The sequence below is a fragment of the Alligator mississippiensis genome, chromosome 12 (genome assembly GCF_030867095.1).
Source record: "Alligator mississippiensis isolate rAllMis1 chromosome 12, rAllMis1, whole genome shotgun sequence".
NCBI classification, from domain to species: Eukaryota; Metazoa; Chordata; order Crocodylia; family Alligatoridae; genus Alligator; species Alligator mississippiensis.
The window spans coordinates 48,857,002-48,873,704 of record NC_081835.1 but is presented as its reverse complement, the minus strand read 5'-3'; the positions used below and the strand labels follow the sequence as shown (position 1 = coordinate 48,873,704).

Here is a 16,703-nt window from a genome sequence, read left to right as displayed (position 1 = left end):
TTCTCTGGCTTAGGGTTTCTGTTTCATGAAAACAAAACCCAAATCCATGTTTGCTTTGATATAAATGTAAAATATTATAGATTTCACAGGGGAAGGCTGGCTTGGAGGAACTGGGTTGAGAAATGATCTCTCTGACTGTCATTTGTACACTGAGGAGACTTCTATTTGTTTGGCTTATTTAATACATCAGGAAACCAACATACTATGTGATCTGTTCTACTTGGCCTTGCAGGCCCTGGCTGTTGGAAACACTGCATAGCGAACAGAGCACACATTATTTCAGCTCAATGAATTGCTCTCTGAGGTATTGAAAAACCCAACAAATACCAAGAGCTGTGAAGTTTATTCGGCCTCCTATAAAACCCAAGTGTACAGCCCTAGACCTTGAGCTGCTGTTAGTATTGGGCTGAGTATGAGAGGGAGAAGGAGCATGGATGAGCAGTGGGTTGCAATAGAAAGGTACGTGTCTCAGTAATGGAGTTCAGGTAGGGGGACTCCGACATCTGGACCCAACTTCTCCCCCTCTCACAGGGGTTTGGTGAGTATTGCCAGATTATCAGGTATAAATCAGGACTTTCTTGGCATAGTACCCAAGCTTGAATCCTTCTTTAGGCCTAGAGTTCAGTACTTGCTGTATTTTCTTCCTACCTGCCTATCCTACCAACGTGGCTTAATTTCAGCTACTTATGCATGCAGCCACCACTCCCTGAAGCTAGCATCTGTAGCTGTTAATGCCATGTCTGTGTACTCCCTGCTGGGCTTCTGATACAGACATAAAACAGACAGTGTGCAGTCGGGAGTCTTCTGGGAGTGTGGTCAGGAATGAAGCCTCCCTAGCTGGAGTTTGGGTTAGCTGTGAAGATGAGGGTTATACAGTGTTTCTGAGCTAAACTGGTTCTCTTGTGAACTTGATGAGATGAAATAATTGAAAGTGGGAACTCAGGTTTGAGAGGAATTTGGGACACAATGAAATCCTGAAGGTGATAGAATGGGAGGTGAGAGAATAGGAGGCACTCACCAGGGCATAAATTGGATGTTGGTAACCCATTTAAAAAATCATCATCATAAGGCAACAGTTTCACTCAGAGACTCTTGAAAGCCTTCTCTGACTCAGAATCACTGACAGGGAGCAGCTACAGCCCTCATGCTGAAAAAAGATGCAGGTGAGAAGGCAATCTCAGCTGTTGTAGTTAGGATCCTTGTGGAGAGCTCAGTGGCAGAAAGCTGTGCTGTGCATTTGGAGAGGAGCTCAGCTTCCAGGTGTAGTTGTGGAAGAGATTTTTTTTAGCTTCTTTGGACTGGATAGTCTCTTGCTGACATGGTTGCACTGTTGATGCAAGTTTTCCAGGTGGAAAATTTTGCACTGAAGGTAGTTGCTGGCCAGCATTTGTAGTGGATATAACGTTGTGTTTGAGAGCCTCTGCTGCAGAAAAGTTAGATTACATTGGAGTGGGCAGTGTGGCTTCCACGTTTCTGTGCATGCTTCAAATTTGTCCAGCCCTACATTTCTGCTGATGGGAGAATTTTCCTTATCAGAAACCTGATCAGGAAGGGATAGTTTATTGCAATATTTTCCTGCCACTACTGACCCTGTGAAGAGTGTATTTTTTGCCATAGGGAACTCCCTGTTATAACAGGGGTGTGGTGAAGAATCAGGCTTTTCCCCATAGTATTTATTTTTAATTAGTTTTTTTCAGTTTGTTTAATGTTTTGAGTACAGAGAAAAGGCAACTGTAGTTAATCTGAGCAGTGATAAAAAGAGCAAGTGCTGAGCTCATTGTCACCTTTTGTGTTGCAAAAGGAATGCAACTTGACTGTTTTAACCAGGACGGGGCACAGACACCCAGGAATCTATTTTTGATGTGTGACAAATTTTGGAAGTGAAAGGAGAAGATTTAGCCATAGGAAGTGAGAAAAGTCGACATCCAGTCTGAATGGATTGTAGCTGCATTCCCTTTCAGCACGCTGCTTGTTGAGTCCATCTCTCCTGAGTTGGTTTTATCTGGAAATCGGACAATTAGCAAAGAGAACACACCAAATTACAGAATTATTGTAGTTAGAGATGGAAACAGCCTGGTAGGTCACTATGGCCACCCCCAGTGAGGGCAAGTTATTGGACCAACAGTAAACAGTGGGAGCCGATTGCCAATAAAAAAGCACAATCTGTCTCTGCCTGTGTTTATCTAAAAGCAAACACACTACTTCCTAATGGTTAATGGAAAATGTAATGTTGGTTAGATTTGTGTATTTACTTTGGAAAAGACCCTATCTACTCATAACCTTATTCAGAAGTGTTTTGGCCTGTTTCTATGCAGGAAGGTTAGGGGGATCAGTGGGGATGCAAAGGCAGGAGCAGAACATGCAGAAAACTCTGCTGTGGTTAGAACAGATTTGACTGAATTCAGAAGTTGGTGACTGGACAGACCAGTGTATTTCTAAGTGATTATCATCTCTTGATGCCTCTTAACTACAGTGTGATAGGGCGTTAATGTAGGGACTCACACAGACATACCAGACATGTTGCTTTAGCCAACTTTCCTTTGCTCGCTCTTTAAATTTTCATTTGTGCTCATTAAAGTCAAAGTGATTGGTCTGGGAGATTTCTGCCCTGAGTTTATTTGGGTCACCAACAACAAAAGTGAGGGATGCCATAATTCAGTCGACTGTCAAGACAACATCTAGTGGGTACAGTGTTGCTGACATAAATATAGATAGATCTTTTAGAAATAATTTTTCCCTGAAATCTCGACACAGGATTTGGATTCCCAGCTTCCAAAGGCCTTTGATCTGAGACCTGCTTCTAGGGTAGTGGGGCTGCTCTGACTCCTGAGGTTAACTCTGAGCTAGCAATATGCATACTGTGTACTCTGGCATATATAACAGCTCCTGTATGCTATCTAGTCCGGGTGCTGCAGCCAGCATGAAAGAGTTTACTTCTGGTCACATGAGAGATCCCTGGGATGGGCCTGACCCCCTCTTACGTTCCAGTGTTTTTCAGTGGCCCCCACTGATGTGGGACCAAGGAGGATTTTCTCCTATGTCAGGAGGAACACAGATACATAGGATTGGAATAGACTTCCTGAATCATCAAGTTCAGTCCCTGCTATCATAGGCAGACACATAAAATCCTATTAATAAAGTTATCAAGCTCCATCTTAAAACTGACTATTTCTCCTACCCCCTTATTATGATTCGGAGGCTGTTCTAGACCTTTGCTCCTCTGCTGCTTAAAAGTCTTCTAGCCTAAATTTATTAATGTCCAGTTTATACTAGGGTGTCCCAAATATGGCCTGTGGGCCTCTCCATGGGTCTAGATATTTGGTGGCAGAGGAGTGATGACAGTGTTAATTGTCCTGGCTTCTGGAACTGTGGCAATTAAGGCTGATGCTGTTCATCCTGCTACCAAATTTCCGGACTCGTGTGGAGCCCTGTAGGCCAGATGTGGGCCCTGCATGCTGGATTGCACCTGTAGACTGGCCCCATGCCAGTCATCTGGTCCATGGGGTCAGATGTGTTAATCACCAGTAGTGTAGACTGATTTGTTCTTTTGCCAACATTGTCCTGTAGCCTAAATAGCCTTTCTTCTCCAGTGTTACCCCTGATGTATATGTAGAAAGCTATCACATTCCCTCTCAGCCTTTGTTTTGCTGTGCTAAACAAACCAAACTTTTAGTCTCTTCTTATAAGATTATTTTCTCATAAGATTCTCGTAAGGTTCTCCATTTCTCTAATAATATGAGTGTCCCTCTTCTGCACTTGTTCCAGTTTGAATCCATTTTCCTTGATCATGGGTAACCGGAAGTGTGTGCACAATAATCTGGATGAGTTGATAGCAGTCATTAGGGAATATCGAGACTGCTGGGCCTGAAGGACTGCAAACTCCATGCTGTAGCATGAAGTACTTTACAGCTCTCCTTAGTTTGAAAGTCCTATTTCGATATTGTCTTTAACAAGTTAAAGAAGGGCCAAATGGAAAGTCAGTCTCGTCTCTCCCTAGAGAGGAGAGTGCATAATCAAGTGTTTTGTTTTTTTATAGCTGCCTGATTCTTGTTAGGCACACAACACCCTTTGCTCCCAAATATTTGTCCCACTACAGTTCTCTGTGAGATGGGTTTGAGAAGGTTCTGAAGTGAGAGGATGATCAGCTATTGGGATCAATATGTACTCCACTAGTTACTTTTGCAGCCTTCTTCCCTGAATCATTCCTTTGTGTTGGAGAAAGCTGTTCCAGTGGCTCCCTTCAGCATGGAAAGGGCTATTCTAACTTTAAACTCTGGGGATGGACTGCTCTAGGACTGACAGTTATTCACTGTGCAGTTAGCTGAGTGAACCTGTTCAGTGACACATTTCGAAGGCCACTTAGACATAGCATTCATTCAATATGGATTTGCACTGCTGTGGAGTCAGGCAAATGCCTTCTGGAAACAGAAGAATGAATTGATCTGGTTGGCTGACAATGATGTGAAACCTTTGGGGATATCACTTTTGTGAAAGCTGGGTACATCACCCTGGGGTTTGTTTAACAACCTAGGAAGGTTTTTAGGCATTAAACTGGCTGAAAAGAACTGTCCCCCATGCAGTAGTACTTGGCGTTCCCAGTTCTATTCCTATAACCTTAAAACCAGACTGTCTGAGGTAGAGAAAGTGAGTTATAGCCTCATGTCTTCATCTGGCTTGAGCACAGCTGGAAGATATACTACTCTGATCCTTTGAGTTTGCTCACTCCCCTTGGGTAGAATAGAATAGCAGTAGTCGTATCCCATCCAGGGACTGCTGTGGTTCAGTGGTAGAAACCTTGTCTGCTATATGGGAGATCTGGGTTTGATTTCCAGATGTGCATATAAATACAGCCATTGAGGTGCCAAATGTTTGGACTTGGTCTAGCCTTTGACTTCTGTCTAAAGGGGCGATGGAAGGTCTGGGCAGCCTCTACTCCTCCATAGTCCTGCCTAGGCAGACATGTTGAAGGTCCTGTTGACCTCTCACACCTACACCATAATGCAGAAGGATTGACCGTTGCCTACCACTATTTTAAAATAGTGTGGTAACTAAACATGGGGCATGACTGCTAGTGAAAATGCTGAATGAAAAGCAAAATGCCTTAACTATACAACTTACATTTAAAGATACTTAACATTCTGCAGCTAAAGCAACTAATATAAAGGAGCAGCATCACTTAATGCCAGATTACGGCATGCCACTTAAAGATCAGTGAACCCCTAGGCTGCATCTATCAGATAGTGTAATAGAAGATGCTTCCAGCTCTGCAGGCAGTGTGAAGGCCAACATGGGATATTCCAGAGGTACTTCTGGCTGGCACATCCTAAAGAAAAACTTGTAGCTCTAAGTAGATTCAGCTGGAGTGTTGGGAAGGTTCCATAATGTTAGGATCTTGGGCAATTCAAGTACAGCACAGTCCTGCAGGGATTAGGAAGATTTCACCTAGTTATGGAGCAGGAACAGTCAGAAATGAGAACAGGCAGACTGAGGGGATTTAGACTGAATGGGCCAGACCCTCAACATCTCCTAAGTCCTTTTGGGGCTACTGGAATGATCTTAGTGTAAAACTGCTTTATAACAGCAACTGTGAATTCTCATAGTCTAGCAGCACACAGAGGTGGTATAGGATAGGTATGGCTATCTCTGTTCAATCCTACTCTCAGCAACTTCCAAGGCCAAAGGAACAGTAAGGAAGAGAAACCCATGAAATCCCCTTTCCCTGGTGCATGGGACAGGCTGGTATATCTGAATATTTACCCCAGGGACTCTTGGGAGAAACCTGTTAATATAGACCATGTCAGCCAGAATGGCGTAATTCAGGCCCAGCTCTATGTTTGGGTGTGTTTGGATTCTGGGCTCCTGTACATGATTTTTTTCTATTTAATGAAGAAAATAACCTCACCCACTGCTGCCATCCTACTCCCCCATGCATCCAGGAGGAAGAGCTGTAAATCAAGTACATGAAAAAGGAAGAATTATTTGTGTTCTCACTGTGCTTTAGAAACCCAGCCAGTGAGCCAGAGCCCCTGTGTGCTAGGCCTTGTGCAGACACAGAACAAAAATGCAGTCCCTGCCCCAAGGACTTACAGTCTAAGTGTGCAAGACAAGGCAGGGGAGAGGGCAAAGGCAAACAGTTAGAGCTTACTGGTTACCCTGATGGGCAATGGTTTCAGTATGCCAGGAGCCAGATTTTATTCCACCTATTAGATCAGCCACTCTCAACCAGGATTCTGCAGCACCCTGGGTGCCTTGAGATCCTTTCAAGGGTGTTGCAGTTTGCCACGCAATATTATCACTGTTGGGCATGCAAATGTGATTCACAAGATAAACCCAGAGATTTTATATAGAAATTCATGGTGTTAAAACATTGTGACCTGTTGTTGTCTTTCTAAGGTCTTGGCAACTGAAGAATTGCTCTATTATAGGGGTTTTCAAACTTCTATAAAAAGTTCTGACTCAGAGTTTCAGGTCCTGTACCCCTTTATATTTTTTTCTTATTTTTAAGGGGGGCGGGGAATAGATTGAGGCTGCTGTGATGCAGGAGGGAGTGAGGCTGGGGCAGGCATTACACAGCCTGGGCAGGGTGGTGTGCGGGATGGAGCTATGAATGACTCGTCTGGGGGGGCGCGGGGAGGGGGGGTGGCTTCCGCTGCTGCGTGCACCTCAGGAGGGCATGGGAGGCATGTGCCCCTGGATCTGTGTGGGGCAGGCAGGGCTGCTCCAGTGGTGGGGGAGGGAGTGGGGCTTGGGCAGGGGCTGCCCTGCTGGGGCAGGGCATGGGACTGAGCCATGTGGAGAGGGGAGGACGCGGCTACATCCCTCTCCCCACAGGAAGGCATGGGGGGCATGTGCCCCTGGATCTTCATGGGGTGGACTGAGGCCTGTGACCGGGGTGGCACCAGGCTCTTCCCAGTAGGGGCTGGGCTAGGCTGTGCTTGGGGCAGGTGGTGGTGGTGCTGGAAGGGAACAGCCCGGTGCAGCCTTGCCCCACGTGCAGATCCAGGGGCCTGCACCCCCCATGCCCTCCCAGGGTGCACATAAAACCGGCGCTGGGAGTGGGGGCCAAGCGGGAGGAGAGCTTCAACGCAGCAGCTGCCACCCCCGCTGGCTATTGGCTGAGGGCAGCGGCCCAGTGGCCAGTCAGAAGAGTGAGCTGGGGTGGGTGGTGGGGAGGCGCTGAGATGTGCCATGTGGGGCCAGTGGTGCCCAGTGTGCCCCTCTCCCTTCCCTGGGTAAGAGGCAAATGCGCCAGGGTAGATGCCACGGCTGTGCCCTGGGGCACGCCCTGTCCCCACCTGCGTGTACCCCTGAAGACCTTTCTAAGTATCCCTGGGGGTACACATACCCCGGTTGACATCCCCTGCTATATTATTTTTACATAGTCAAAAAGAAGAGTGAAAACTAAGTGCTGTCATTTTTTGAGGTGTGCCTTGAGCCTAACAAAGGGCATTTTGAGTCCAAAAATGTTGAGAACCAGTGTATTAGATGCATAAGTGAACTTTGGCATCTCAGTGGGATTCCATTCCAGCCTAATTGAGTCCCTGGGAAACTGTTAATGCAAAAGATGGGTGGGTCCTCTTCCCCTTTGCTGCCTTGTTGACCTAGTCTTAAGGGAACGATGATAGTGTGTTAAAAAAGTAGAGGCATTAAAGGATTTTCAGGATGTGAACAGGTTGGAATAGAACCACACTTAGGCACCCAAGTCCACTTAGATGTCTAATAGGCTGAAAAGAATCTGACTTCAGGTGCCAAACCAATTTTTGGAGGTCTTATGGCAAAGGAGAGCAATGTTATGAGTTACAGCTCATATTGTAGAGGAAGAGACAGGCAAATACAAGCTTCTAGTTCCTGTTAATCTCTCTGAGCTGAATAGCAAATATCATCCACGTCTGTGCTCAGTGCATATCTGCAGTTGTGGGAGTAGGAATTGTTTTAATCTATTTACAAGGTTCTGATCTAAATTATGCCACTGCTGAGAAGATGAGTAACTGATACCCAAGCACAGTGGGTATAGACCATTTTCAGATACATAGGGAGCATCTGTTTGATATGCTTTACTGCTCAGTAGACTATTCTACTGTGCAGTAAAATACCATCATCTACATGTACACAGCATTTACTGCACAGTAATTTAGTCTACTGCATGGTTGGCTACTACCTGTAGATACAGGTAGTAGATTAACCATGTAGTAGCTACTATACAGTAGTACATGTGTAGACAGCTGGCTAGTAGCAAATTCCTGCAGGTTAGTCCAGGCAGCAGGTGGTGGGGAAACTGTCTGCTCCTGGGCACAGAGCTGGAAAACAGCTGCTGAGGGAGGAGAAAGTTTCTCAGCCCCACCCACCAGAGCCCAGGCATGAGCTTGGTGTCCCCTGCCAATCCGGGGCTGGCACCTGGAGGAGCCTGGAGTAGAGTAGGTCAGCAGTAGCCTCGCACTGAATTGCTCACATCAGGAGCAAATTTGTTCCTAATGGGCGTTTGTGTAATGTGCTCCCAGGGAAAGTTTACCATGCATTAATAGCATGTGTAGATGCATCCGCAGACAACTATCAACTTCATTATGATTGAGAAGTAACCTCTTTGTGGGGTGTGGAGCATTTGCTTGAATCTGTTGGCTATGAAGTAGGAGTGGAGTAGGAGTAATGTGTGTAGCATTTAGTTTAACCACAGATGAAAAACATTTCTGTCCTAACCAGAAATCAGCCTGGCACAATAACACCTTGATAATTTAGTGTCTAAAAATAATTTCTAGGTTGTGGGAGCTCTATGACACCCTGTGTGCTGTTTGATGGCCTGGAAATCCTGCAGTATTGCAGGCTCAAAACGGCCACTAGCAGATGCCAGTCTCAAACTTCATAGCCCATATGTAGAGCAATGTAATTACTGTACTTGACCATTGAAGTAGGCAGCTGCAAAGAAGGCCTTTTGTGTAATCCTGGGTTTTTTCTGGATGAGGATAATGGGTTTCTGCAGTGAAAAGAGCCAGAATAGAAAACTAATGAGGTTGGGCAGATTTCTCAGGTCTGAAGGTGAAATGTAATACTAAAAACCCAAACTGTGGGGCCAGATTCTGCTACTGTTATGCACCGTGAGTCATCGCTGACATATACAAACACCACATTGGAGCAGGTGTTGATGTGATCATTTAGAAAGACATGGATTGAATGCTTACATCTGAATGTAATTACTAACACCTCTTTCTGACACTCATCCTGACATTCTCTGAACTGAGCAGCTTATAGGAGCCATAATAAAAATAAAGGTTTCTTGCCATAAAATAAAATCCCACATAATTATCCACTATATTTTAGAATAGGTATGCTCCATTTCCAACTGTAATGTTTATAAGTCAAAATGTCCAAAATATCTCTTCCTACAGGTTAGACATTGTTGCTTTTATCTCTGTGAAGAGGAAATCCCTTGCTTAGCAAGGAGAATCAGATGTTTCTTCCATTGCTGGAAGCACCCTAGATATTGGACAGTTTTGATCCAAGAGTAACTATTTGAAGTCACAATTTAAAAGCTATTTTGCAATTGTTAGTTCATATTTTTAATTCTTCCTCTCTGAGAAAATACTGAGAACATTTTACGTAGGTGTCTACACATGCAAATAATCTGGGTGTAATTTACTCTCGAGTAAACTCTCCCAAGCATGTGTCTACATGTGCAGGGATGCAGGAGCAGATTTGCTGCTTCTAGCAGCAGACTATTCCCACTCTGTGTGGCCCTGCAGTGGGGCCCTGCAGCAGCTAGGGGGAACTCGAGGCTCCATCTGGGTGCTAGCCCAGGGGCCAGGAGACAGACGTTTCCTGGCAGGGGCCGGGATATTGCTCCCTGCCCTTGGGAGCTGCCTGCTGCCGAGGCAGGCTTCACCTCTGGATCCTGGTAGCAGGGAGCTCCCAGTCCCTGCTCTGTGATCACTGGGCCCAGGCTGAGAGATAAGGATCACCTGGTCCTGGCCTCACCATTGCGGGGTGGGGGCTGGGAGCTCTCTGCTGCTGGGCCAGGGGGACATTGTCCCCACCCAGGCTCTGGTGGCAGAGCCCACCCCAGCAGCAGGCAGCTCCTGGGGGCAGGGAGCAATCTCCTGCCCCCTGCTGCCTGGCTGATTGGGTATATATTTGCTCCAGGTCAGACGTCTACACGTGCACTACTGCAGAGTAAGTAATCTGAAGTAATTTTGCCACTTGCATTTGCAGGTATCAAATTTACTCGCGATTAGAGCCACATACTGTGCAGTAAGTGCCTGCATGAGTAAATGTGGACTTACTGCACGGTAATGACCTCTACTGCACAGTAAAGCATCTCCTGTAGATGTGCCCATTATGTATAAAATACAAGATGCCATTCTGGACTATGGACTGACTTTTACTGGTATTTGTTTGGGAATCTGCCATCCATGAGTAATGTGACTGTTCCACATTAGTGCTGGCAAAAGGTTTATACAAAGCCCTTTATTGTACTCCTTTTGGGGGGGGTGTGTGTGTGTGTGTGTGTGTGTGTGTGTAGAGCCTTGTCTTTAGCTGATGTGAATTTGTTTGTGACAGCTAAGGATATAGTCCATAGAAATATCCCTTGGTTAATCTTTGACTAAGCTCCCACACCATTCAATCGGGTAATATTCTAGCTCAGTGCATTACAGTAGGTTAGAAGGAGGGAAAACTTTTTTGATTTATGAAATAACAGGCTGCTTATTGGATTGCCAGCATGAGGTGTCCCTCCTGTCTTCAGAAGTGTTTAGAGAAGTAATATATAGAGAATCATTGCTTCTGTAGTAAGCTCTAAAAATAGCTCATTTCCTTTTAGAGAAAATAAAATCTCTCCTGCTAATTTTTAAAAGTATTGATCTGACATGACAATAAGGTGACTGATTCTTTGCAGCCCTCAATTCTGGTGTCTTCCATCTCTCCACCCCTTTGGGTTATTAATTCCTCCGTGCCTGGGATTTAAGAAATAATAATAACAGAGTAGAATGGGCCCTTGGAAATTCAGTTTTCTTTCTGATTCCTTTTGCTTTCTTATGGTCCTAGGAAATGCAAGTAAAGGCAAATCCCATACAGGATCTGGGCGGAAATCCAGGCTGATGAAGACAGTGCAGAATATGAAGAACCATGGGAACTACCAGAACTGCACCATTGTGAGGCCTCATATCCCACACTCCAGTTATGGCACCTATGTGACACTGGCTCCCAAAGTGCTAGTGTTCCCTGTCTTTGTGCAGGTAAGCTCGTCCTTCTTGGGCACATCTGGAAACTACCTGATCAGAGAGTGACAGAACTGACCACAGTGTTTTGCAACAGGGTTTGCTGCTATAAGTTTCAGTGGTTACTCTCAACACTGTCATTTAAGGGGGAGAAATTCCCCCTTAAGAACTGGATTCCTAATCATTTTCAGCTTCTTCCTATATTCAGCATAGTATCTGATTCATTCTCTGCAGGGAACTGTGCCCTGCCCATGTAAATTCCAGTGAGACATTTCCACCTCTCATTTCTGTAATTTACACGATAAAAGGCTAATTTTCCACCTTTGGTCTTTGAGGGCACTTGTACACGTGCCTGATGCCTGCTCCAATGAGTGCTAATTAGATTATGCAGTGTCCTTGTGCTTCAAAATGGTGTAGGGGTGCTTTAACTAAAGCTCGTTTAGCGAGCTTTAGTTAAAGCACACCTTACGCCATTTTGAAGTGTGGGATGCTGAATGCATGAGATGCAGGCACTTTAATTAGACTGGTTCCTCACCCCGGAGCACGTGTAAAGATGCCCTGAATTCCTGAGCCAGTTGGTGGACATCTGACCATTCATATTTGAGCTTAAACCACTTGGTTCTCATTCTGTAAGGTACAGAGCTACAATGCAGCTTCTGCCTATAGCTGCAGAGTCACCAAGACTAATTTAGTTTTGCCACTTGACAGCCCTCAAATCAAACCATATTAAGAGGGGCATCAGGGTATAAGGGGATTGTGGGGTGAGAGAGGGGGACTCCACCTTCTCAATTCCAAAAAACAATTGTCTCATAATTTAGATATGATTTAGTGGGAATAGCTGGTTTGGAGACTCCTGCTCTGTTCTTAGTGCCTCCTGCTAGTATTCACATGGATATTGTATATGGCCAGATCCTCAAAATGGAAAAGGCCTGGATTTGACCCCAGTTTTGACATAATTCTGTATGTGCAGCTAAATCTCCTACACTGTTAAAAACATCTGTATCTGTCTGTTAAAAACATCTGTATCTGTCGGAGATTGTTCTACTTCCATGTGCCTGGTTTTTCTAACGTTAGTCCAGCTGCACCAATGCATAACAATAGGATTTTTTTCAGATTTTTCAATTTTTTGTAATGTAGACAAAGCTTTAGAGAACATAGTGAAGGTGAATAGCTGTGTGGCGTCTTGAGAAAGCTGACTATAGCCAGAATGATGAAAGAGAAGGTAATCAGATCCTCAGGTACTATATGAAGTCATCTTCTCCAGGTAGAGTTCAGAGCTATAGGCTTAATTCAGAATGACATTTTGAAAGTACTCTTCTTGTGGACTCATTGCAAAGGTTCTGGGGTGAAACCTGCCAGTAAGTTCCCTATTTTTAAAACCAGTTTCTTTCTATATCGCTGTCTTGCCTGACGCAACCACTGATCCATTGTGCAGTGCATGGTTTAGCTGAATTCATTGTGCTCCAGCAGTGGTTGCATTCATGACTTAAGAACACAGTTGGGATTATGTGGTTGTTTTACTGCCTTTCCAAAATAGTGATTCTTGGTTTGACTCTATAATGTTCCCATAATAATGTTTTGCTGACATTAGTGAGATTTGTATTTATTGAGTTCAGCTTTTTTGGCTTTGTTTTATAAAATTTCATTGTGTAAGCTCTCAAGTTGTATCCTAGTCGCATCCAATCGTATGCCCTTACAGATTCTCTTTTGGATGATGTCATCTGAGAACTGGTTTAGCACTTACTGTACAGTAATCAGGGCAATCAATGTTTGTTCAGTTCTTCAGTTAGTTTAGTGTCAAACTGAATTGTCCCAAAGGTTTAGCTTTGTAGCCCAAGGTCCACTGCAGCCTGGAAGAAGAGAGGAGATGCCTCTCAGGGCCTTTTCATCTTGCTAATGAAATGAATCAATTACAAACGTGTAGCCACCCCTGTTCTTGTCTGAAGGTAGATGACAGTTTGATGGGCTACTGTTGTGGTTGGGCTTCCTGCTCCATGAGCGGACATCACCGAGCCCACACTTTGCAGAATTAAAGTACAAAGAAGCAGAAGCAGCTGATAGTCTTTTTATAGCTCCACATGACGTAGGTGTTAAGTGTAAGGCTTTTTTTTTTTCCTTTTATCGCTTAGCTGGACTGCAGACTTTCCATCCTTGAGAGTTGTGCAGTTGTAAGGTACCTTCTGATTGTTTCACTTTTAGTGGTTTTCATACTAAGCTGAAGATGAAGTGTATTTGATGGGTGGAATTGAATTTTCATAACAAGCCTTCTCCTTGTGAGTTAAAGTTTTGAATCTTTTTTTTTTAACCTTTAAATCTTCAGCCTCTTGATCTTTGCAACCCAGCACGGACTCTTCTTTTGTCAGAGGAGTTGCTGCTTCATGAGGGCAGAAGCAAAACTATAAAGGTGAGATTTTATGTTGCTTTTAACATGGGTACTGAGCTTATGCTTTCTGAATATGTTCTCGCACCTTTTAACATGCTAGATTGAAAGTATACATGTTTGACTTTTAAATGCCTTTATTACAGTGAAATTCAGAAAACCTTGTAGCCAGTTTACCATGTGATAAACTAAATGCCACAGCTTGGCAATTGCTAGAACTCTTTTCTTTTCCTCATTGTCTCTGATGTCAACACAGATAAGGCTGTATAGGGCAAATCCAGTCACTTGCCTAAAAGCCAGGGTTTTTTTCCCTCTGCATATTTGTCAAGTCAGGATCAGGCTCACAGGACTGAGGGGGGGTGAAAGGGAAGATTGCAAAACTGGGTTCCACAGAAGCCAGGTATAGCCTTTGCTAGAATTTTCTTTGTAGGTCTAAGACATGAGAGGGGAAATATGCCATCTCCTAAACCCCTTTCTCCTTTTGCCTGCTGCATCGTGTTTCCCTGCAGCATTATCAGAAGGGACATGTAAAGTCTTGGCAAACAGGTCAGGCCTGTTTATATGTTTCAACAGAAGCCACAACATCCAAACCAAAGGAATATGGTGATTTTTGGCTGACGTTATTTGCCTTTGTTTGGATCCAAAGTTTAGGGGTTGCAAAAAAGAAGTATTTGAGACCAAAATTGTAATTCCTTTCAACCTCTGTTGAGGCACTGGAGCCTGGGAGCTGTCTCTGTCTATCATGAAAGTGTGGGGCTTTACTACATTTTGTCTTACATGACCTTCCTTGAAACCCATTGTGAGGCAGGATACCCTTTTTTTCCTGCCCATTTAACATAAGTATATAGTTCCTTGGACATCCCATGATTTGTTAGACCATACACAATACTGTTGTGTCCATGGAGCTAATGAAGACCTTTACACTTACTATTCAAGTACTTATTATATAATATATTTTTGTGTGACTGGTTGTAGAATCCCAAGACAGACCACCTCATTCCTATCTGTTCAGTGGCATAAAACTGTGTAAGTGTGCTCACTCATATATATGTAGTTTTGTTTCATTAAGTGACTGATATTTCTTTGTGGTTTCCAGAATATATAACCCCTTTGTATGCCTGATTTGCATCACTGGTCTCCCTATGAATGTAAATGGAAAATGTGTCACTTGTTTGGGAAAGTTGTCGCTGATTTGCAAATAAAGTACTCTCTCATCTGCCCCCTGATACCCTTTACAACCCTGAGACTTCTAGACCTAAATATCCCCAAGGAACGCTCAAATAAGTATAGATCTGTGTGAAATCAGATAGGCACAGAGTTGTGAGTGTAGTTTCTCCATGATGGGTTGGAAATATTGTGGCATTTCCCTCCATGGAGAAATGTTTAATTGAAGTCATGGTGCTCATTGTAGGCCACTTTCACTAGTTTAACTTCAGCTGTGCTTCAGAGGCTAGTAGAAGCAGTAAAATGTAAGATAGCAACTACAGTGACTTGTCAGGCTTGTGAGGGAGACAATGGACTGGGAATGGTAATACATAGTCACATGTAGATGGGCATGTTGGGATTTTATTTAGAATAAATATGCTGTTCTGTCACTTATGTCAAGTGATGTTATTAGCCATTTTGGGAACACTGCTGCAAACATCAGAGATGTTTCAGAATGAGGACATCAAAGTTTCATGATGTCCAGGCAATGGGTGTGGGACTTAAAGAGGACATCAAAGCTGGTGGTGTCTCCATGGTCAGGGACTGTAGCACTCTGACCATGAGCATGACAGAGATGGATGGGAGGAGTGCTGGGTTTGATGCCATAATATCTATGTATATCTGGCCATGGGGGAAAGGGCAAGGGATATAACTAGGAACAATGGATAAATAAGAGTCTGAGGTGAGAGCGAGCAAGAAGACAGCAGCTGTTTTGGAAGACTGGGCTGACTCATTTGGCACAGCACACAGTGGCATCTAGAAGTGGTTCTGAACTTGCATTACAGAAAGAAAGGAGAATCTCAGCGAGTAGCATTTGGACATCACCTAGCCTTCTACAGTATGGCTTTCTCATGTGGCATTTGTGAGGACTGCTTTTCTAGAACTTTGCAGGGCAGGAAACAAATGTTCTGTGTTCTCTCTGGGAAGTTGGAAATCTTTCTTCCCAGTGGAACAGAGGCATCTGCTGTAGACCCTGGTATCTTATAAGACACTGAATCTGAAACCTTTGAAGTCAACATACCGTACAGTGGTATAGAATCATGAGGTTGCAAAGTATCTCCAGGGCCATCCAGTCCAAGCTCTGAACAGATGTATGACTTGGTGTTCCTAGACCATCCCAGACAGAAGCTTAATCAGCGTATTCTTGAAACCCTCCAAGTGCAGGGCATACCACAGTTTCCCTGGGCACCTTGTTCCATTGTCCTATGCTTCTTACAGCTACAAAGAGCTGAGTAGAGTGGTTCTTTTCACCCCTTGAGTCTCGCATAGAAAAACTCTGGTTAATGCAGTTGCAAATGGCATTTGCTTCCCCTCACCGGGGGGTGGGGGAAGCAAAGATCACAGTTCTGTCTTATGTTGGTTTGTGATTCAGTACTGTTACCTAGCTATCGATCCCTCATTCTGCATTTGTCCATTTGGTTTATCATAGAATTGTAGAAATTTAGGGTTGGAAAGGACCACAGGAGGTCATCTAGTCCAACCCCCTGCTCAAAGTAGGACTATCCTGAACTAGATCATCCCAGTCAAAACTTTGTCTGGCTGGGTCTTAAAAACCTCCAAGGACGGAGATACTACCACCTCTCTGGGTAATCTGTTTCAGTGTTTTACTACCCTCCTAGTGAGAAAATTCTTCCTAATATCTAACCTAAATTTCCCTTGGTGCAACTTCAGACCATTGCTCCTTGTTCTGTCATCTGCAACCACTGAAAACAGTCCAGCTCCATCCTCTTTCAAACCTCCCTTCAGGTAGCTGAAGGCCAGGGGTGATGCATAGGAGGGGTATGGGGTTGCATGTGCACCCCCTGAGAGCACCAGTGTACCCCCTGTCAGGCTGCACTCCCTGTTTAGCCAGTGGGCGGGGGGACCCCTGTGAGTGCCAGCCGGGGAGCAGGACCGCCAGCAAAAGTGGCCAC

General features: G+C 44.4%; 1 protein-coding gene across 8 annotated transcripts in view; it reads left to right on the top strand.

The window, feature by feature from the left end:
* RGS3 (regulator of G protein signaling 3) overlaps nt 1-16,703 on the top strand; it is a 177,320-nt gene that overhangs the window by 65,157 nt on the left and 95,460 nt on the right. For all 8 annotated transcript variants that reach the window (XM_019475792.1, XM_059715452.1, XM_014602686.3 and 5 more), the window contains 2 exons: nt 11,032-11,222; nt 13,525-13,608. In XM_019475792.1, the coding sequence (XP_019331337.1) occupies nt 11,032-11,222; nt 13,525-13,608 (275 nt within the window). The remainder of the gene's footprint in view (nt 1-11,031; nt 11,223-13,524; nt 13,609-16,703) is intronic.